This window comes from Pteropus vampyrus, unplaced genomic scaffold (genome assembly GCF_000151845.1).
Source record: "Pteropus vampyrus isolate Shadow unplaced genomic scaffold, Pvam_2.0 Scaffold20, whole genome shotgun sequence".
In the NCBI taxonomy this organism is placed as follows: Eukaryota; Metazoa; Chordata; class Mammalia; order Chiroptera; family Pteropodidae; genus Pteropus; species Pteropus vampyrus.
Genome location: NW_011888801.1, coordinates 8,773,482 through 8,797,077, shown reverse-complemented (window position 1 = coordinate 8,797,077; position 23,596 = coordinate 8,773,482). Strand labels below are relative to the sequence as shown.

General features: G+C 33.8%; 1 protein-coding gene across 1 annotated transcript in view; it reads right to left on the bottom strand.

The window, feature by feature from the left end:
* The window catches only part of NRG3 (neuregulin 3), a 1,091,888-nt gene that overhangs the window by 202,607 nt on the left and 865,685 nt on the right, over positions 1–23,596 (bottom strand). The window contains exon 6 of the mRNA XM_011355455.1: positions 22,355–22,428. Coding sequence (XP_011353757.1) covers positions 22,355–22,428 — 74 coding nt within the window. The remainder of the gene's footprint in view (positions 1–22,354; positions 22,429–23,596) is intronic.

Sequence of the window (23,596 nt, the reverse complement as noted above, 5' to 3'; positions counted from 1 at the left end):
TTTTTTGTTGTTGTTGTTAATCTGCCTTTGTTTCTAGTTTTATTGCACTATGGTCATAAATGGTAGTATAAGTCTAAATTTTCTTATATGGGCACCCAATCTCTCCAGTGCTCTTTATTAAATTTTTCTTCTAGTTCTTAGAGTGCCTATGCTTCTAAATAAACTGTTACATAACATTTGAAACTGTTGAGAATGGAATATTTTTGTTCAATTTGCAATACACATTTAGTTTACATTAATAATATATGTTAGAATGTGTATGACTTTGCCATGTAAAAATTGCTATCATAAAAACAGAAAATTATGTAAAAATATTCATAAAGACTTACTAAAATTATATTTCTTAATTGGTTATAGTTATATATAGGTAAGCTTTGTCTTTTGGATGCTGATTTGATTAATTCTCTTTAGTTTTGATATTCTCCATATTTTCTTGAATTTTCTAAGTAGATAAAGTATAGCCTCTGCGATTAAGAATAATATAATTTTACTTCATTCTTTACAATCTATTTCTCTTTTTCCATTATTAGTTATTAGTCTTGTTAGAAACTCTAATATTAAGTGGGATGACAGAGGTGATAGTGTTATTTTGCCTTTTTTCTTTATTTTATTATTTATTTTAATTATATTTCATTATGATTAGGAGTGATTTTTTTCTCTTCCTTCGTATTTAGTTTTCTACTCAATTTTTTTTTTAATCTGAAAGCTTCCTCATATTTTTCCTTCAAGTTTTGCATATCTTTTCTTTTTCAGAGCTCTCTTACATGTTCCTCATGGAATCTCTGACATGCATTCTGAGTTGATTTACATTTGCTAACACTCTTTCATGGAAGATTTCATTAATATGCCTTTTGTTTGTTTGTTTGTTTGTTTGTTTGTTTGTTTGTTTGTTTGAATTTTTCCTGTGATAGCACTAGCATCATGCTTTACTCTTAGGGAATATACCCTTGATTGTGGGTATCTCTATGGGAAAATTTCTTACTTGCCTTTCCTGGGGCCCTCGGTTATGGAAGAGCTTATGTGCTACTTTATCAGCTCAGACCAGTTTCCCACACGATGTGGTGAGAGTAAGTTCAAACTCCAGACCACAGCCAAGTGCTTATGTTTGACTTTTTCTTCTTGCAAGATCTGGAGAGTTAACCCTGATTCTATGCTACAAATGAGAGCATTAGATGAAGTTTTTTCTAGTCTTCATTTTACATGATAGACATTACTCCCAGACTCCCGGCTTTAGCCCCCAAACTCATTTACAGCTGCTCATTCACATGTGACACCTGGAGTTTTCTCTTTATGTTTTGCGCATACTATTTCCTTTCTTCCTCCCCTTCCTTTCCTTCCCTTCTCTCTCCCTCCCTCCTTCCCTCCCATTTTTCTTTCAAGAACAAATCTGTATTATTACAATTGATTTTAATTTTCGAGTGATAAGAATGTATTGAAAGGATTTTTGTCAATTAGAGTTGGTACTCTTGGTTAGGAGTCTCCTTTGTCCCAGGGACTTGTGTGCCTATGTGTGTTACCCCAATTTTACTGGAATGGAGACCTCCTCATCACATTGGTACCATCATTGGTGCCCCTATTTCATGAGTGCCACCTGTGCCAAGAGTAAACCAGGAACACTATGAGCAGGATCTCCATGATGTAAGTACTCTGTTATCTGACGGACTTTTAAAAGGTTTTTGTAAAATACATAACACCTCTCTATCCTCATGGCATATTCTTGTTTTCATTCATTTCTGCTGTTGGTTAAAGATGTTAATGTGGCTTGCCTAGGGGTAGAGGTGGTCTCTTTCACTTAAACAAGACATTTAAAAAAAATAGGTCAGCCCTTTGCCAAAACCAATCTTACCTGCGTAGTAGTCTATAAGTTTCTCTCTATATACGAAACATATGAAAGACAGCTTTTCATTAGTTTTCCATGCTTTTAGAAGTGCTTCTCTTGCTCTGTTCTTTGCCACTGCAAGATGAATTTGGGAAGCGGTAGAATAGATAGCTTCAGGTTGCAGACTTGAATCTTCATCAATGAGAAGGTAAGGGAGAATAATCAGGAATGACTAGATTCCCTTCTGTTAAAACCCTGAAATATTGCAAATTTTTATTCTAGTTTTAATGAATATAGAGGGGGGAGGTTGAGTTTCATAATTTGCAGTGGGTTTTCTTATATTTATTCATATTTTAAATATTTTTGTGTTAAAAGGGATAATTTGTATTCACAGAAGTGTTCTCTTCCCTACTTTTTTCTCTCTAGATATCTTTCCTCTTATATTTCATGACTCATAAAAACACTTCTCTATATACTGATCTGGTCATTTATAATTTGGAAAAATGTTTGACTTTTGGTTTTAATTTTTAAAACTCATTTTCAGATCAGATGTTCTGAAAATTTCCTTATCTGAAAGTGTCATCCAAGGGTATGTCCAACCCTGAGCATTAAAAACACTTGAAAAAAAACAGATACAGGGAGTTGACCAGAGCATTAAGGTTAACCTCAAGTAAGACAATAAAAGCAGGATCAAGCTTGTAACCTTCAGCAATCTCCCTTCCACTTCTACTATAGTAAATCAAAGCTATTTCATTTCGACATGAGTATGAAAAACCATTTGAGGTGAAATAATTTCAGTTTTGTCCAAGTTGGCTTCACTGACACTATTAACACAGAGAAAGACTGAAAATAAATTATTTTGGAGAGATTTACAGTTCTAGAAATGAAGATCCTTACTAATTTCAATTAAGCCAAAAACCTCTAATAGAATTAGAATTCAAACTCAATAAGAACTAAATTTAATTAAAATCAATTTAAGAAATAAAATGTGTATTTTATTAAATTAACAAAATTATTCCTTTGTTCAATAAATATTTACTGAGATTTCCTTTCTTCTGTTTCTCAATTATTCAATGCATCAAAGCACTTCCTGTGTAAGGAATGAAATGATTTCCTTCACCCTCATTTTCACACTAGCCCCCGCTGCACCTTGCTAATGAATGCAATGCTCATTTTTAGCTCTCTGCTCAAGCTTTACCTCCTTGACAAGCCCACCCCATCTTTACACATACCCTCTGTATTCCTTACTGTTATACTGTTGGTACTGATGATGTGCTCCTGCTATTATTGAAGGGCAAAAGGACAACTCTCCCACTTTGACACCAAATTCTCTCCTACTTGCCTTTTCAGGAACTTCACTTGTACAATTATTTACTCTCCCTCCATATCATCAATATCCCCTTCTTTGTCTTATTATATATTTTAACATAAAAACATGATTTTCTTTAACAAAATATACACATACACATAGAAATTTCTTACATTCACATTCTCATTCAACTACTACTTAATTTCTTGGTCTTATTTAGAGCAAATATCTTTTATTGAATTTTGTAGTGACTGCTTTTTAATTCCTTACTTTGCACTTCTCTCAATGAATTTCAGCTGTGCTTCCAACCCCATCAACCAGATGACACTATTCCTTTCAAGATCACATGTTTCCAAACCTAATTTTCAAATCTTTTGTTTTTATATTACTTCATTCCTGGATGTGATTTAAGATAGTTGGTCACTTTATCTCTTGGCTTCTGAAGGCTCAGATTGTCCTGTACTCCTTTGCGCTCTACTTATTGCTCCATTTCAGTCCGTACTTTTGGCTTTTCTACTTTGTCTCATTTCACAAAGTTAAAGAAACTTGGGACTCCCTTTTTAATTAAAAAAAATACATATTTTTAACTTTTATACTCTTTCTAAAGGATTATGTCTTCCCCCAGGACTTTAATTACTATCTATGTGCTTATGATTCACAAATCTGTAAGCCCAGACTGACCTCTCTTCAGAACTCCAGTCTCCATGTGGATAGGCATCACAAACCTTGCTGAAGCACAGCTCAATTCCTTTCAGCCTCCAGTTAGATCTGCTCATGTTATTATAGCTTCACTAGTACAAACAGCATGCATCCAATTATTCAAGCTCAACTAGAAGTTATTTCTGATTTGTATGTCCCTTGTTCTCCACATCCTTTCCATAGTTTAGCCCTGTTGACTTTATTTCCAAAGTGACATTTTACAATATTTGGCCAGAAAAGAAATACTATTTAATGACACCCTAGTTTAAGGCAATATCTTGTCTTCTAACAGACTTCCACAATTCTGTCCTTTCCCTCTCTCCTACATTCATCATAGAAAAGCCAGAGATCTTTTAAAACTGCAAATGACATACATCGTTCTTTTACTTAAACATCTCCAATGGCTTCGAATCACAATTAGAATAAAATATAAATAACTCTCAAATCTCTACATGATCTGGTCTCTTCCTACTTAGAATTGTTGTCTTTCTCTGTCAAAACCAGGATTTCTCAACTGCAACACTACTGAAAGTTTGCCCCAGATAATTCTTTGTCGTGGGGTGCTGTCTTGTGCATTGTAGGATGTCTCTAGCCACTAGATACTAAGCAACTTCCCTCCAAACAATGACAACCAAAAATGACTCCAGACATTGCCAAACATCTCTGAGAGGGCAAAATTGCTCCTGGTAGAGAAGCACTAGTCTAAAGTGATCATAGGTCCAGTTTGCCCTAGATGCTTGTTGCCTAGTTATTATTACAGCATCCCCTTTCACTCTCAAAGATGTCCTGATTAGGATGATAATTATGTAGTCACTTTAGTCTTCATCCAATATGCTCCATCATTCATTCTGGCTTTTTGTGATATGTACATGTGTATGTTTTGTTTTAAGCATATCAGTTTTATCTCAAGCTTAGGGTTTTCTGCGTTTCTCTCCATGAAAGGCTCTTCCTCCTAATGCCTTTTTTTCTCTTGTTATTCAGATCTTAGTTTAAATATTTCTCTTCTCGTCAAATTCAAAGGAAGATAGCAATCCAATCATTCTCTGCTCAATTACTTCTTGTAAGCTTTTTTATTTACTTACTTCTCTATCTATTTTGAATCTACCTGTCTCCCACCCAACACAAAGACAAGAACAGATGCTTTGCCTATCTGCTTAGAACACTTGGTTCGCAGCAGGTGCTGACTGACTGACTGACTGAATGAATAAATGAATAAAAATATTTCTGAAAACTCTTGCCTCAGCAAGTTTTAGTTTTCATGTTATATATCATTATTGCATTCTGGGTGTTTACTTCATAGCACTTTTCACAAATATTATTTAATCACTTGTTAGTGTAGTTATTTATTCTATAAGTTCTATGAGAACAGGATTTGTATCTTTATCAACTATAAAAGAGAGTATTCGTACTCCCTTGTAAAATGCACTGTTTATATATTTTACACTCACAATCAAATAAATTAGTGAATCACAGTAAATATGCAGAGAGTATATGTAGAGCATACTTGGGAAAACAAATGATCTAATTGGAAAGTTTGATATGGATGTTTCAAAATAAATACCTATTTACCCTTGAGAAGAATTTTACATTATTTTATAAAATTTCAGTCATATGTGTGGCTGTTTTCCTTTCTTTTCTCAAATGATTTTTTAAATCATGTAGGTGTTGGCCTCATCAGTAATTATAAATGATAGAAAATGTGTGCTTACTTAATTCTTTACTTTGAATTCTCCTTGCAAATATAATCTAATACTTTTTCCATTGTTTGATATTACATGAGAATATAGAAGAAGTTCACCTTTAATTTGTCAGGAAACCACTAACACACTAACACGTGCCATAGAAAGACTTGCTGCCTTCATTTGCTTCTGCCCTCAAAGAGCCTCCGAGTTAATGTCATACAATCAGTATCACATTTGCTTCTGAGTGAGCCATTTTCCATTGACTATTGGTTATTTTCCTCCTAGGTTTACTAAAACTATACTACTTTAATGATAAAAGCAGTTGGCAGAGACCTGTAAACATAGGTTCAAAAACATAAAAATTTACATCTCAAAGGGAAAATATGCAAAGACCAAATGAAGGATTGAATTGGGGTGGGAGAAAGGGTTTGGTATTCCAGGACAAGCAGAAAACCAAAAAAGAATTTGCCTGGTATTTGAAGATATTGATATAAAGTTATTTATAATTAAGACAAAATAGAATCAATCAGCATGCTTATTATAAGCATATTCTCTGTCAGGGAGAAGGAACTTTTGTAGGGAAGGCTGAACAGATATTAGAGAGCATCTGTTGAGGTACAGAATGATTGATAGAGAATATATAAGTACAGATGAGTTCTAGGGTCCCAGGCTGATTGGATTATATCCCAGATTCTGAGAGAACTTGGCCTGAGATCTGATCCACCATCTGCTTTCTTTGAGGATTTGGAAAATGGAAAACAAACAATGCATTTTCACTTTTAGAGAAAGGATATGTAGAGAGTGAGTCCTTAGACAATAAATCAATGAACATGCTAAATACAACAGCAAAGTACAAATGTACATTTATGAAATATTTGTCAATACTAAAAAGTTGAAGATGTTGACATCACGAAGGGACAACTCAGGTTAATAAAGAAAAAGTAAAGTCAAATTCACCTAATTTCTTTCTCTGATTGCAATACTAAATTGAAAGATTAGAAAAATGTGGAATAAATGCGATACATACACCCATCATATGCTTTAGGACAAGAAGAAAATAAAGTATGTATCAAATTTTGTTCTATGAAATACAATCTGGGATTGTTTATTATATGGAGTAATTCATTAATGGTGAAATGGTTTTCTCCATCTTATCAGATATTTCTCTTTCCAGTCTTTCTTAAATTTCCTTTGGTTGATGGAATTCTCTTTCTTCTATGAGGAATCTTCCTCTGAGGAAGCCAAGGATATCAGATTATTTCTCTCCCTGCCCTTAATGGAGCTAGTAGTGAAGCTTATGGCCTAAAGCCTCACCTAAAACTATGACTCAGCATCTTACTGCAAATTGTCAGCAATTATATCAATCTCAGAGGCTTTTGGGACAGAGAAACTGGGATAAAATTAAATTAAGTGTGAAAAATAAGAGCTATTAAATGTCCAGTAAATAGTAGATCCCTTCCCAAGGTGACCATTTGAGAAGAATATACAAACTACTATGAGATTATGGAAGGGAGCAAGTAATTCCATCAAGGGAAAATGGTAAGGACTACAAAGGCAGTATAATAAAATTTTCATGTTTAAGACAAGAAGATGAATACATCTGGCTATAGAGTTTGCTTCTGGGGACTATGCAAACTGGGGCACATGTAAAAGGAGAGTGGATTTCAAATTTTTTTTCCTTGGATGCCTCAATGACTGTCCTGAATCATGCTTGTTAGAAATGAACTAGGAAGAATCAAATTACCTGAGATATTCATGAGATATATCTTTCTACCTCTGATGACTAGTCTCCATAAAGTTCTTTTCTAAGCAGCCCAGAGTTCTTACTTGGGAAATCATTTGGTTCTCTATTAGCACACAGAAGATGCCATTTTCAATATTCTTTGTCTTGATGATAAACTTGGAGGTTGAAACATTCATTTCCAAGATTATTAATAGCAAAGTAGTCTGTACTTACACAATCGTCGGTATATTTCTGCTTATAATCATTACATATTTAGTTATTGGTATCAGTAATTTCTGATACTATACTAATATAGACCAATAACGAGTTACCTCAATAATATAAATTTTAATGTTAAGGTAATATATATTTGCTTTATAAAATAAAACATCCTAAAAATTAGAAAGATAGAGGGATGTTATAAAGTGAATGATACTATATATGATCATGGGATTGATCTTTGGATCACAAGGTAGTTGCCAATTAACTGGGATTAAGGTTTGTCCATTGGAAATGTTGGCAAGTCTTCCTCTTGGTTATGAAAGGGCAAGAGAAGTACTTGGAATGCCACTTCCAGAAGCAAGGCGATCTTTCTTTCTTTCTCTCTTTCTCTTTCTCTCACCATCTCTTTCTTTTCCCTCTCTCCTTCAGTTATTTTAATCTTTAACTTTGTGATCTGACTTTTTCTGCTTCATTAATTCAAGTTCTATCATGGCTATCTTTATATGTAGTCATGAAATTTCTGAGCAGGAGAGGTAAATGAAGGCAGACTCTCTCCTCCTATGTATTTTGATACATGTAATAAAACATCTATATTTAAGAGTGCAACACTGATACACAAATAGATGAATAGAACAGAATAGAATTATGAGAAATAGAACCAAATAAATATTTGATATTTAGTTATGTTATTTATTTAAAAAGATATATTTGATATATAAATACCATTTAAACGATTGACAGAGATGCTATTGATAATTATTAAATCATCTTGGGAATCTGTGTAATCATCTAAGAAAAAGAAATCTGTATCTTTTCCAAGATTTAAGCATAAAATAATGAAACTATCAAATTTAAATGGAAAAATTATTGATTAAATTTGGAATGAGGAAGATCTTTTAAAAGTATTACACAAAACCCAGTAGCCACAAAAAAGAATAATTGATTCTTTCTAATTTAAAAAAGGAGGAAGGAAGGAAGAAAGAAAAGAAGGAAAGAAGGAAGAAAGAAAGAAAAGGAAATTTCCTGATTGGCACAAACTACTATAATTAAAGACAAAATGCAGTAGTCAACAGTGAAAAACTATTTGAACTTCATATAAAAATCAAAGGTCTAAATTCCTTTATATATAAACAGCTCCTGCAAATCATTAAGAAAATGATCAATAACTGAATAGAAAACTGCATAAGGGATATTAAGAGAGTTCACAAAAAATACAACAGCAATTAAACATATGAAAAGAGGCTCCATGTCACTCATCATAAAAGAAATTAAATTAAAAATTACATGATATAGCACTCTTCACTTCCAAGTTTGAACAAAGATAAAATAGTTTGATAAAACAATGTGTTTGTTGAAGAGACTTTGAAAAAACAGAGTGTTTGGAGAAGGCTTGAGAGTTTAAATGAGTACCATTCTAGGAATGATAATGAGGACAACCCAAAAACTTACAAAGGTACACGTGTTTGACTCAGATATTCCACTTCTAGAAATTCGTCCTACATACTGTTTAAAATAGCATATTATAAACAGCAAACAAGCTAAATGCAAATTCACAGATGAGTTGTTAATTATGTCATATTATTATACCTGCAATCATTGTAAAAAGAAATATGCTATGCAATTTTAAAAAGAATGAAATGTTCTATACATATTAAAATAAAATGACCTTGAAAAATCTATTGCTAAGTGAAAAAAAAAGGTGAGAAACAGTGTGCATTAGGAGCTTATACAATTTACTTTTATAATTACAGTATTTAGACATTAATATATAATAAATATGTTATTTATTTTCATTTATATATATATATATTATAAAATAACTCTATAAATGTTTATAAGAAACTAACAGCATTGGTTGCCTGTATGAGAGGAATGGCATAAATGAGGAAGAGAGGTAAAAAACTTTTATCATAAACTTTTTAAATACTGTTTGGTGTTGAACCATGTGGATATATTACTATCCTAAAATTAAACTAAAAAAATAATATTTTAAACTAAACTATTGTTGTTATATTAATTATCCATAACACAGCAAAGTCATAGGCATCTAGTTTATATTAAATGAGTTTTGAAGTGAATGGAACATAAATAAAAATATATTTAAAAAAATGAGAACTAGGAAAACATGGTACCTTGGACAAGTCTCTATTTTGCTCACTCGGTCAAAATATACTTGAATGTCTGATATAATGGAAGCATAGTAGGCACTGGGGATATAGCAGTAACCAAACAAAACACAATCTCCTGTAGAACCTACTTTCCCCATCCCCAATAATTTGCTGATTAAGCCCCATAATAAAACACAAAAAACACACAAAGAAAAATTAACAGAAATATTTAACAAATAGTCTGAGGATTTTATTTAGAATTATAGTGAAATATATTCAAGGAACAATGACATTTTACAAAATATGAACTATATTAGCTCATACTATATCTCTTAATTTATGCCTTCTTATATTCTACAATAAATCTCCATAGTTTTCTTCATCTAAGTCTTACCTTCTTAATCTTATTCGTATTGTTCGAAAATAAATGGGGATTGTTATAACTATTTTATTTTGTACTTGTTAAAGGGCAAAATATATACAACATGTGAATTTAGCTGGTAAAGTTTCTTGTATGAGTTAGTTTCAGATACAGTCACTTGTATCTGAATTGCCTTATAGTATAGAAATGTTTATTTGAATTTTAAATTCCTCATTGTTCATTCTTAATTGAGGGGCAACAGTCACAGGTTAGCCACAAAACACTCCTATTGGGTTTGGAATGTGTTCCTGGGACACCAAGGACACTGATGTGGGTTATGCCCGATATTTGGAAATTTCCTGCAGGTATAATCACAAAACACTGGAAACTTGATAATCTCCTCTTGTTTTAAAAGGCCATGGGAACCAAGTGTTTATCTGCCAGATCAATCCCACATTAATTCTCCCACAGAACTGCCCTAAAGAGAGAAGTTTTCAATATTCCAAAGAAAATGGAGACAGTGGAGATATCAATGGATATAATTGTACATTTAAAACCTATTCATAGAAAGAGGCTGAAAATTTAAGGGAGCCAGAAATTTAGAAGATCCAGTGTCATTCTCAAAAGTTTATTCTCATATAAAACAAATCATCAAAAATTCATTTTAACTACCCATGCTTTTATCAAGTCTTTATTATGTGTCAGGAACTAGATTATGTACCTTGTACTGTATGGCATAATACAATCATTGTATCCCAAACTGTACCAATTATGCACCCATCTTTTCAACTATTTCAACTTGAATTTTCAACCATACCACTAGCCATGATACTTACGATATTCATTTCAAGAGATAATGGAAAATGCTTTGCTCTGAATTCCTCATGAAAAAGAAACACATCAACTAATTGATAGATAAATAAATAAATAAATAAAATGGTTCTTCTTGCAACAACTATTTCAAAAACAATATTCTCTGTATAACATTGACATATCAGTTCCTTGGCTTAAAAATAAAAACACGAACATTTTATTGACCCCTGGCAGAAAACATGAAAAGCTGAAGTATAGAATCATCAGATTTGAATTTAAATTTCTGGAAATGGAGTAATTTTGTTGGGTTAATTAAATTCTCTGAATCTCAGTTTCTTTAACTATTGAATGACCATGATTAAATGAGGACAGTTAATGAGGACGTGTGGATAGAGACCCAGTATAATGTCTGGCATATAATAAGTTCTCATTCCATAAAAATGTCTCTGTTGGAATTCTAAACGTAACCCTAGTATATAAAGAAAACCCATAACTCTGTATTTCTGATTATTATCAAAACTGTGGTCAATTTTTATATTTCTCTGGGCTCACTTTTATAATTCACATAATGAGAAGCTATTTAGAATTTGTATGTCCATTTTTTAAAAAATATACAAAAACTGAAAGAGTGATGGTAGTACCAAATTAGAAATCAAGATGGTAACAGCTCAAATCATTCTGTTTCATGTCTTTGTTACATAACTCTCTTTTAAAATAACTCTCTCAAGGAAAGGAGGATGGTGCATATGTGGCTTGATGCAGTAAAGCACTGGTTGTCTCTCAGTATCGGTATCATATAAAACACCATTAAAAAACAAACAAACAACTAATTCTGCTACTTATCTTCAAAACATAATCACTCCTGGGCATAGAATGTAAATAAATAAATGGATTTAGGAAAGTCTTATTAACATAGGTGAAAATCATCATTTTTTTCTGTATTTTGTATAAAGTAGTAATAACTATCTAGAGATATATGTAACATTATTAGATGTGATTAAAATTTATCCACAGTAAAGTATGAGAAAGAAACACAAAAGCCTTAAACAGGATAAGTTCAGATGCCCTGTTCACCCTTGAGTGAGGCCAGTTTAGTCTTGTGGTTATTGTTTCTTTGTTTTTAATCTTCAGGTATTCTTGGCCAAATTTTCCATCATTTTTCTTTCAATTCTTCCCTCTACTCATTCAAAAGTGAAACATTTGGAAACTTCTAGATAAAAAGGCCTTTGAAATACTCACAGAAGATTGTTCCCTCATAGATTTTTGATTAAAATAACAAATCATGGATACTGGGAGAACGCTATATCAATATGTAAATCGAAAGGTGGGGGGGTGTGCCATCCTCATGCATAAATAATAAGTGAAATATGATGAATATAGAAATAAACTACAAAACATTCTATATATAAAATGAAATTGTATAGAAGACTGAACCAGCTCAGGCTTCAAACAGCTTATCTGAGTGGTAAGAGCCCTATTAAGATCTCTCAAATTGGAAAAGGTAGAGGTGAAGGGCAGTGGGGTACCTGAGTACGCTTTATGACCTGGAGGCCTCCTTGAGCAGGTATCGCATGGCCTACTCAACTCCTAGCTTACACCATCCACCAGTGTAGGTGTCACGTAGGCAGAGAGCAAAAGCACTGCTAGGATTTCCTTTTCAGGGGATCATGGGTATGGGCAGAGGGGAGGCCTCACAGCAGCAAACTGCTGATTACCAAAATGAGCACAGAACACCACCACAGGACATGCTGCTCACTTTGCACTATGGTGGATCTCCCTCACCCACCTGGCTTTGAATCGGCCCAATTCTATCAGTGACTAAAGAGGCAATTTGAAAAGATAAAGCTAGATAAAGCCATTCTGTGTTCTCACTCCTTCGTCTGGGCCCACAGTTTTGTACAGGGACCCATACACGATCTGTGAGCAGGCACCTCAAATTCCATTATGGCAGAAATTCTGGAAAGTCACGTAGAAATAATGATGCTCAAAGAAAGGGGACCAATGTGAGGAATCATAACAGCATGGGAAAGAGTTACTGTCAGCTTTAGAAAATGTCTCTTCATTTTTCATTTTTAGACTGCATAACCTACCTATACAGTTGAAATTCCAGCCCTACCACTTATTAAATACATATCCTTAGGCAACTATTTTTTTTATTTGTCTCAATTTTTCCATCATTAAAATTTTTATTGTATTTACTCTAATAATTGTTAAGTTGATTAATGTGTATTATAGGAAATTAGGAAAATACACAAAAATGTTGATAAAAATTATGTGTAATCATATCACATTTTGCAATGCATTGCCTTCAAGTTATTTTTTAAAAGCACACCTATTAAGTGTAAACATACATATTTAACAAATTTGGATGACCATATAGTCCTTTTTCACTTTTTCTTTGTCATTGTAATTATTCATAGCTCTGTTTTTCAGTTTCTATTCTAAATTAGATGATAAGTTATATGGTCACTCTATTTACTATGATATATACTGTTTTGAATGCTACATTTTATTAAATATCATACAAGGGCTATTTTTCAAAACACAATATTCTAAAATTATTAATCAATAATTAATCAATCAAACTTTTACTTTTTTAAAAAACAAGAAAAAATATATAGGAATAGCATTACCAAGTCTAAAATATATTATATTTCTTATGGTGTTATCTTTATCTACAGAATGGAAAGTCCACAAATAGCACTAAATATTTATAACTGAGTAGATGATTAAGATCTCTTTTTTATAAAAATGAAGAAATTTCAGATTATTCAATAAATTCTGTTGGGAGAATTATAGAAACAGAGACCAAAGGGATATTTATAAGAGGGTTTGGGTGGGGAGATGGATGAAAAAGACGAAGAGGAATATAGTCAATAATACTGTGATAAGTTTGCATGGTGACAGTTGATTACTGGAATTAGTGGGATGACCATGTTGTAAGGTATAAAAATATTAAATTACTATATTGTATACTTGAAACTAATTAACTAATGTATTATTGTATACCAACTATGTTTTAATTTAAAAAATTAATGTTAAAATTAAAATTAAAAACACTATTGTTCTTAATCTCAAACTAAACATGAATATAAATTTCATATAGAATATAACACTGTATAACTATACATGCATTTTTGATAAATGATAATAAATTATATACATAATAAAAATTTAACAGCTAAATTAGTAAAATATTTATCTTATTTTATGGTGAAGAAAGCCCAAGTATTAATATATATAAACTATTTTTTAAAAATGACTAAGGGCTTTACAACATAAAAGGCAAAATTGTATGTTTTAAAACACCATAAAAAATAAATCGAAGAGCAATCTGGAAAAAAATCACAACATATATGATGGTGTGCAGTTTATTATCCTCAAAATAACAAACTCCTTTAAAGAAGACAAAAAATTACCAGATTTGAGCATAAAAACCTTTTTTAATTTACAAGAGTAGAAATGAAATTGATCAATATACAAATAAAAATATTCAATTTTACTGACAATCAAAAATTTCGATTTAAAACATTAGTGAGATATAATTGTTCCTATAAAAGTAACAACTAGAAGATACTGTTCAGTTCTGGCGAAGGAAAAAGTGAAATCAACTTTCTCATACCGTGCTCTTGGAAGTATTAATTGACATAAAATTTCTTGAGGAAAAGTTATCAAAGTGTATCAAAAGTCTAGAAATTTGTCCTTGAGAAATAATCCATACCTCAAGGTAGATAACTTATGCATAATGCTTGCCAATGACTGTAATAATGAAAAAATTGGAAATACAATAAATGATCCAGCATGAATGTTTGGTAAAATAATTTATATTGCATGCTTAAAATGTCATATACTTTAAAGTAATAGTTTAGCAAAACATAAGATTATAAAATGCTGCAGGAAAAGGGTCATGCAATATAAAGTGGAGAGAAAAAAGCAGACTACAAAATACATATAGAATGATCCCAACCTTTTAAGGAGAATGATTATGTTATGTAACAAGATGTTAGCATTTAATTTTTCCTACCTCAGATTTGATTAAGATGTTAATAATAGATAATGAAGTGTGAGACAAATCATCACATGCAGAATTTATAAAGAAATTAATAAAATAATCTAGGACCATTTCATAACACTTGATTTCCCTAGCTGACTCTGAAAATATAAAAGAGACAGGAGAGAGACAGCAGAGAAAGTTATCTTGGTCTTGGAAGTCTGGTGACAGAGGGATCTGAATGGCCTGCTCCCCAGATCATGTTGGGACAGCAAATATATTAGCAGGTCCTGTGGACTAGCTGAGGGCCATACATGAGAGGGACTGGCTGATGTCTCTCTTAAGACCAGTCCAAGAAGTCCCTCAATAGGTAGGTGAACAGTCCATCATCTTCCAAAAGTGAAGTGGACCCCTAGCAACCAGTGCTAAATTAGGAGAAGCATAACCCCATGAGCCTTGCTTTCAATATAGTGGTTAATACTGAATACATATATATTCGACATGAAGAGTTCAAAATGGTTGGAATGCTATGCACTAAAATCATTTTTAGAGGTTATCTCTGAATGGTGTGATCATGGAAAATGTTTTATTTTTTGTAAATAGACTTATCTCCCTAGTGTTCCGGAAATAGTGTGCATTTACATGTTTTATTGGTAAAAGTTAGGTGTTTTGTATAATTTAAAAGAGTAGATTTGAAGATATTGCAACTGAATATATAAAAATGCCATATATCTGATAGAATTTATGAACTTTATGAGATTCATAGAGGCATTGTCAAAATTTGATGTCTATTACCCCTTTTTCAAGGCCAGAAAAATGGTAATAAGAGTTCCAGATTTTATGTATTAATCTACTGTGCTAACAATGCTTTAATGGCTAATGGAGGGCAGAGTAAGGTAGAAGACTTCAATATTCTGAGAATATTTGAGTCTGAAAGACACCATCTCTCATTAGTATAGATTAATGGACTGAGAGCAAGTGGTGATTAGTTTATGCTTTTGCTCTCAAGAATATTTTCTTTCTCCATCTAATATATTAATGCAAATTTCCTTCCCAGCATCATGTCATAAACCTCTGAGTACTTTACACTCTAGTATGAATGATAATTGTAAAGTTCAGCAGTATGTAGCCTGTGCAATAGTACACAGCCACAGAACACTGTAAAAAGCTCACTACAATGCTTCCATCTAGACAGGCCTTTCCTGCACAACCCAGATCTCTCCCTCTACTTTATGTGATTTTGTATTATCCCGCAATTTTATATTTCCTTAAGCTCTCTTGTCTTTTACATGTGTTCTTATTTGCATCTGTTTATACATTTTTTTTCTTGCCTTTATGCAACTGGAGATATTTGAGGTCAGCTAATATGACTCATGCTTTGTAATCCCTGGCAGCACCTGTCTCAGTTCCTTGTGTGCTTTGGATTTATAAAGGGAATAATAACCATTAAAATAAAATAATGATAATAATAGATAACACTGAGCTCTCACTATGTGCCAAGCACAAAGTGTTTGGAATGGATTATTTTACTTAATCTTAACGATAACTATATGCATTAGACTATAAGTATCTTATTTCATAAAGATGAAAACCAGAACTCAATAAAGTTAAGCAACTTGTCCTATGTCAAACTATTAGTAAAATTTTGAATGAATGAGTGATTGAACAAATATTTTCATCTCTTGCAGATAGTATACCCTTTGGAGCCTATAATTCAATTTAAGTTAATGCAATTTACTAGACTAGGAGTTTATCGATGATAGGATCCTTAATTATTATATATTTGAATTCACAGAATGGTGTACTTTACATGTGCTTAATTGGGGAATAAATACGTGACTGAATAAAAAGATATATTATTTCAGCTGTGCACTTAAATCCACCTCTGAATGGCTTACAGGGTTAGCCTGCTCTGTATCGAGGGTTGTTTCCTTTTTTAACTAGGATTCCCAGGGGAATCTTCTACAGATAAAGAGCCTGAGGCTTAATTACTCTATGATTTGCTCAAGGCCACATTGCTAAGAGCAAGTGGTCACAGCATTAGAACCAAGACCTTTTAATTTCTAATTCAGAGCATCTTTTGTTATACTCTTTCATATAATTGTTGACACACAGAATATTTTGCTATATGCTACATCAGGAAAGGCAAGAGTGCAGAGCATGGGTCTCTTTGGGAAATTCCCACTGATCCTCTTCAAAGAGACCTTCTGCATCTGCTTAGCCAGTTCCTGCCCAGGGTCCTGGCCCCACATTTGTTCTTCAAGGCTGCTCTTAAGTTTCCTTCCCACTCAGTGTGCCACTCGTTACAGAGGAGCACCTCTCTACCCTGAGCTAAATGGTTTGGCCACTGGGTAAGTGATGACCATGGGCTTCCTGGTACACAGAGAAACAGACCAACTATGCTCAGATCTGATGAGCTAGTTGTCTCTGCTAGTTGTATTGACCAACTGTTCACTGTTTGGCCTTCTCTCTGAGGCTATAACTGCAATTTGCTATGGCAAATTGAATTTTTAGATTCACAAAGTGATTATTCCTGGCAAGTTGGGGCACACAAGGCCAGTTTGGAGTGATGGAAAATCTAAACCCACATCATCTTTTCTGCTGCCTTCCTCTGATCCACGTCCAGACCAGAATCCTCTGAGATTACAGCCTTGTTTCTAAGATCCAAAGAAACCAAAGTGTGAACATAAGATGGTTTTGTTAAAGTAACCAGAGTATCTCATGCTAAGTCCCACATCAGCAAATAGAAACTTAACTAAATTTCCATGCTCACTTCTCCCAGGAAAGGAAAGCCTAGGTCAACCAGTCAGTGCTTGCCCTCTCAGCACAAATTACCTGACCTGGCTCAAAGACTTCCCTTTGATCTACAGAAGGAAAGTAATGCTACTTTAACCAATCGACAAATGCCAGTATAACTTCTTTGTTCCTGATCACTTTGGTCTATAAAAATCTCTCACCTAGTACAGTTCTTCAGAGCTTCTTTCTATCTGATAGATGGGATGCTTTCTGATTCATGAATTGCTGAGTGAAAGTTTAATAGATCAGTAAATTGTTTGTGGAAAATTTTCTTTTAACAGTTTATAGAGACTAGACCTAGAAGTTATCCTCCATCCTTCTATGATGAAGCCTAGATGGCTCTGAGAGTTTAAGCTGTACAAGCCCCATGCCAAAACTTGGGTCTGCAGCCAGCCATGGGCATACTGGATGTTGGATGTTGATGTGGAGAGGAAAGCACAACAAGGTCTGAAAATGGCTGCCACTACCTATTTGGGTAGGGGGACCCTCACTGCAGATTGCCGTCTTCTTGAGACTACACCATTCTTTGATTCTGCTCTGACTCCATTCCCGGGAGCTGCTCTCACGATGGCCAGTGATGAGATGAAGATCTTGATGATAACTCAGATTGGCATATGCTCTTAAGAGGGAAGACCCAGAAAATATCTGCCTGAATCCTTGGTCAGCTCATGTTCTATCTAGCTTGGTCTATCTTGGTCAGTTTCAGTTCTATCTAGCTCTGCTTTAAGGCTAGAGAGAGTACCTGACTTGGGTGAGTATTGGTGGTTAGAAAGAGAAAAACAAGACAGGAATCTATAGGTTGACTTTGTGTTTGTGGGAAAATAATTACATTAGAAATAGTCAGGAAGATTCCAGGGCTTCCTGGAAGTTGACTGTTGCTATCCATGGGTAGGGCTAGCAGCAGCAGGAGAAAAGGTGAAAATATATGTCCTTCAGGAATGCTACTGTAGCTGGCACTGGCACCTCCAAAGAAGGTCAAGTACTCTTGGTCCTGACCAAAGTCTCCCTTTCACCGCCTTTCTTCTGAACCCTTGCTTACTATTCATCCCTGTGATCGGAATGTGGCTTTGCACATTGAATGCATATAAATGATTGATTAAAATAAGATCTATATGCATTCGATATTTTTCTAAAAATTGACATGAAGGCACTGTATAAGTTTGATTCTTGTCTGTATATGTCTTCCTGAGTGGAGTTAACTACAGGTTCTTTGTGGGAGAAAAAATGAGTTTTGGGAAAAGCAGGTGTTAGGACCCAGACTGGGGCCATAGTGAAGACACTGGTCATAGCAGCCACTGAGCCTCTCAAAGTAACATCTTGGCTTTATTTCTCCAAATGCATGTAATTTGAGGTTTTTGTTTTTGTTTTTGTTTTTTAATTAATTAGCAAAGGTGCACATTTCAGATCAACTCGGCATTGCCTGAGGGAGAATAAAACACAGAAGTTTCCAATCCTCTGTTAATTGAGATTTTACTAAATACAGCAAGTATTCAGCAAATGAGAGAAGGAGAGAGGAAGAAGAGAGAGAGAGAAGGAAAGGGAGTCAGAGGGAGGGTATTGGAGGGAAGCTTATTTCTCAAGCATAGAGTCATTCTAAAGATATCACGAGCAGCAAATTAAACAATCCTTCAGCAAGAATTTTGACAAGGAAATTTCATTAGGGATTTAAATCTCGATGGAAGCTCAAGTTGCTGCATTAAGATATGAAAATTGTGCAAATATTGTTCCTTAGAATAGTGTTTGCTGCAGGTCATTGAGTTTCAGTCCATGAAATTTAGAGTGATAAATGTCATATTGAAAATAACTAGAGAAAGGAGGGGTCAAGGGAAGGAAGGAAAGAGCCCTGCGGTTGGGAGCTCAGGCCCTAGAGTCATTTGGATTGGAAAGTAGACTCTAGCATTAACTAGCTGTGTGACCTTCAGCAAGTTTATTTAATTTCTCTGAGGCTTAATTTCCTCATTTATAAAAGGTAAGCAATTGCCAATAACTCTCTGCTAGACTATGATGGCGAGGATTTAATGAGATATTCCAGGTAAAGCCATTTAGCACAGTGCCTGGCACAAGTAAACTCTAAACATATATTAGTATGCTTATGATACAGGAAGTGGGCTCATGTTTATGTGGCACTGACTTCTTATTAGTCTCGGTGATAGGAACCTATAGGTATTATTATTGCCATTATTGAGATGAAAAGCCTGAGGCTCGGGGCCAAGTTCACAAAAGAATGTCTCTACCAGAATCATGCACATGCTTATGTATCCATGTGTTTTCCTCGCTCACTAGCCTACGTGAGCCTCAGAGCCTAAATCCTATTTGTACACCTTTGTACTAACAGAATCTGACCAATTAGATGCCCCGTGGTGGATGCTCAGAAAATATCTGTGGAATGAATTAATGATTGCATAAAGAAATGGGTGCAATACTTGCATGGATAAATGAACGATATGTTTCTTCCCACTTAAACTGTATCTCAGGGACTCATCTATAGGTTTCTCAATATTTCTTTTTGTTTTTTCTTTTTTCTTTTTGTTTCAAGGTGTTCTGGCATTTTGATTCAAATAATGATATGCCATTTTGGAGAAAACAGAAGAAAAGGAAAAAAAATTCCATATACTTCCATAATCTAAAAATTTTTTTTTTAATAAATTTTACTTTATTTTAAAATTTTTTTTAACATTTTATTTTTAGAAATTTTCCCTCTCCCTTCTGGTAACCACTAGACCATTGTCCATGTCCATGGGTCTGTTTGTTTGTCCTGTTCTGAATCTTAATACTTAAAATCCCTTTTTTTTAGTGTATTTTTTTCCACAGTTGGATCAAAGGATGGTCCTATTATAATCTTAGATGAAAATAATTTTCTATCTTACTGTTTCACTTAATAGAAATATTTCATACTGCTATTATTTTAATGATAATGTAATAGAACATGATAGATATGCCATATGATGTTTTACTTAAGCATAATCTTGTTAGTTTTTAGAATGTGTCCATTTTCCACCATTATGAATATTGTTGCACTGGATATTTTTATGCATGTAAGACCTAACTTTTTATAGTTAGTGACTGATCACAGGATCATTTTTCTTTGAAGAGCACACAGTCTTTATGGTGGGTCTCATCTTCAACTATTGTAGTGATGGACTATGATATCTAATTGGATGGCAAGGGTTTGATTGTTGTTTAAAGAGAAATTATTTTACCCATTTTATACCATATGCGAGCCATGCCCCAGTACATGGTAGTTGAGAGTTAGTTATTCCACACTTATATATGAGAAGAAAAAGGAAAGAAGAAAGGAAGGGAGGGAGGAAGGAAAGGAGGGAGGAAAGGTAAAAGGAAGAAGGAAAATAATGATGAAAGAGAAGAAAATAAAAAGGAAATGGAAGGAAAGGCAAGACAGGGGAAGAGAAAAAAGAGAAGAAGGAAAACAAAGAAGGAAACCAAGTACATCATACAAAATTTAAAAAAAGAAAGAAATCAGCAAGCCTATTCGTTTTTGTAAATTTTCAAATATTTCAAATATTTGTCTCCAGCCACAGTCATATCTTTCAGACATCAGTTTTGGACATCCCCAAATTACAATATATAAAAAAGAAACAACACAATTCAGTAACTTCCTCCTAACTGAGTAATTCCTGGAGACCAGTGCTTCACATTTCAGAGAACAGAGAGAATCTGTGGGTTTGCTCAGTTGCTAGCTTTTAGGCAACCTTCACTTTTCTCAAGGGGATGGGAGCTAAATTTGCATACAAAAGAGTAGCTCATACTTTGTAGTGACTGGTTTTGCCGAGATAAAACACAATCAAGTTAAATTAAACAATTTCCCCTTTAAAAAATCTTACATTTACCTGAGGAAATAAAACTAGAAATTCAGAGGGGTAATTAAAATATGCATGGATAGACATATTCATTATGCAGCTATGTGCACACTCACAGACAGGACAGCCTCTGTCATCAATACACAATATTTTGCTCAAGTTTATGTTATGCAAGTTTGGTATTCAGAAAGCCATAATATTGCCTTTATGATTTAGAAATGCCTGTTTTTGTCTTCACTGTACTAAATTGCTGATTCAATAAAAGTTCCCTTTCCTTAATGGTGACTCAATTATAACAGTCACTGAAAGAGCAGAGGATTATTTGTAGATAAATTAAAATTTTCACATTTGATCAGAATTGGGCATTTAGTTTATAATGTTATTTTTTACTCCGTATAAAAAAGGAAAGTAATGACTAGCAATATTTTTAGTGGGAAATCATCTTCTTTAATGAATAGGGAAAAATGTCATTAGCACAGTAATCACTGATATGGAAAGTGTTGCTAAAAATGGGACTTTTCGAAAAATTATATAAGAAATTTATTCAAAAACTTCTTATATAATTTTATATACATATTTCCTTACTTCAGTAAGTAAAAGGTTAATAGGTTTAATATTATCACAAATTACCAACCAGAGGTTGGCACTTTAGTTTCTGTAGTTCTCATACATTCAGAAAAATAATAAGACCTTTCATTTTTCTATACTCTATATTTTCTATATTTGCTTTCCTAATGGTGTGGTGGGGGTGGAGAAAGTCTGAAAACTAAGGGAGCAAAGGTTAGTTAGCAGTGGAGCTGAATCTGAAGACCAGACTCCAACGCTGGAGAAAACCTGGACCTAGACCAACTTAGCTCTGAGCAAGGTTTGAACATAAACATCTGTCACCAGCTTCCACCCTTGGCAGCTTTCAGAGACACAAGAGTACAATGCAGCTTTCAGCTGAGTTAGCAATTGTTGCTGAGTAAGGGCTGCCTATATATTGTGTTAGAGAAGAAAAATGCTTGACCTACTTGGATCCGATAAGATGGAATCAGTTTTCGGCAGAAATTGATCACAACGGACTCCTTGGTAGCCTTCTTTGCACCTGAGAAAAGGGGATAAATGACAAACATACTCATGTGGTTGGGAAAGTTTCAAGATTTCAACAAGTAAAATAGCCACCAGTTACATAAATGTGTGAATGGTACATTCATGCTTTTGAATAATTTGATTCAATCTGTTTCTAACATCAACAGGCAGATTTTAGTCTATTTCTATGCAAAAAAAAAAAAAACACCTCTGATTTGCTTTTTTATATATAACATTTAAGGAACAAATTGAATACCTTTTTAAGATTCCCTCATAGCAATCTAAAAAATGATTATCCTCATATTATAATTCTGAATGAAGGTTTACTTTTCTTTAGACAACACACTGGTTTCTAAAAGGCGGTAAATGCCTTTTCAGAAGCATCATATCACGAGTGTCATTTTTCTCATAAAAAACATTTTCTCATATAATTTATCAAATATTACGAGTAGATTTTGGCTACTATTTTTATATTTTCCTTGTGTTTCATTAGTTTGTTCCTAATTTTTTACTTTTTTTTTTAACTTTGTTATTCTTCAAGCCTGTGTCGCCTAACCACTTGGCCAGAAATAACAGCATTTATTTCAGATCTGACAAGATCTGAAAGGCATCTATCTCTATGCAAGATCTCTGTATTTTCTCTAAACTCACATTTTTCTATCCTCATTTTCTCTTTTATATTCAGCAAACATGCGCAAAATGCCTGCTTTTTAGCAGGCATTACACGAGGCAACTTTCCGAGGCAGGTGAAATTTGGGGGTAAGAAATTTGCCTGGGAACACCTGCAATGAGGCATGTAACCTCAGCTCTGCCAGTTCTCTGTCCAGTCTTCACACAGCTCACTGTCAGGACTATTTGGCTGCCTCGGACAGCATCGGCTCATCAGCTGGCAGTTTAAGGAACAAATGCAGCCACAGAGGCCCCAAATCCTTGCTTTGGATCTGTCTCTGTAAGGGGGAGTGGCATTTAATGGTCTGCTTGAAGCTTAATCTGTCATGCTCAAGTTAAGCAGGGAAGCATCCATTGTTGCTGTGGAATGAATCTGTCCTACTTACAGAGGAGGAAATTGTGCTGCTAGCATAAAAATCAGATTTAAAAAACAATCCTCTGGTTGTTAGAAATCTATGAAATTGACAAAAGAATTCAAAGGGACTGTTCTGTCAGAGGCTGGGGCTGTGAATTCT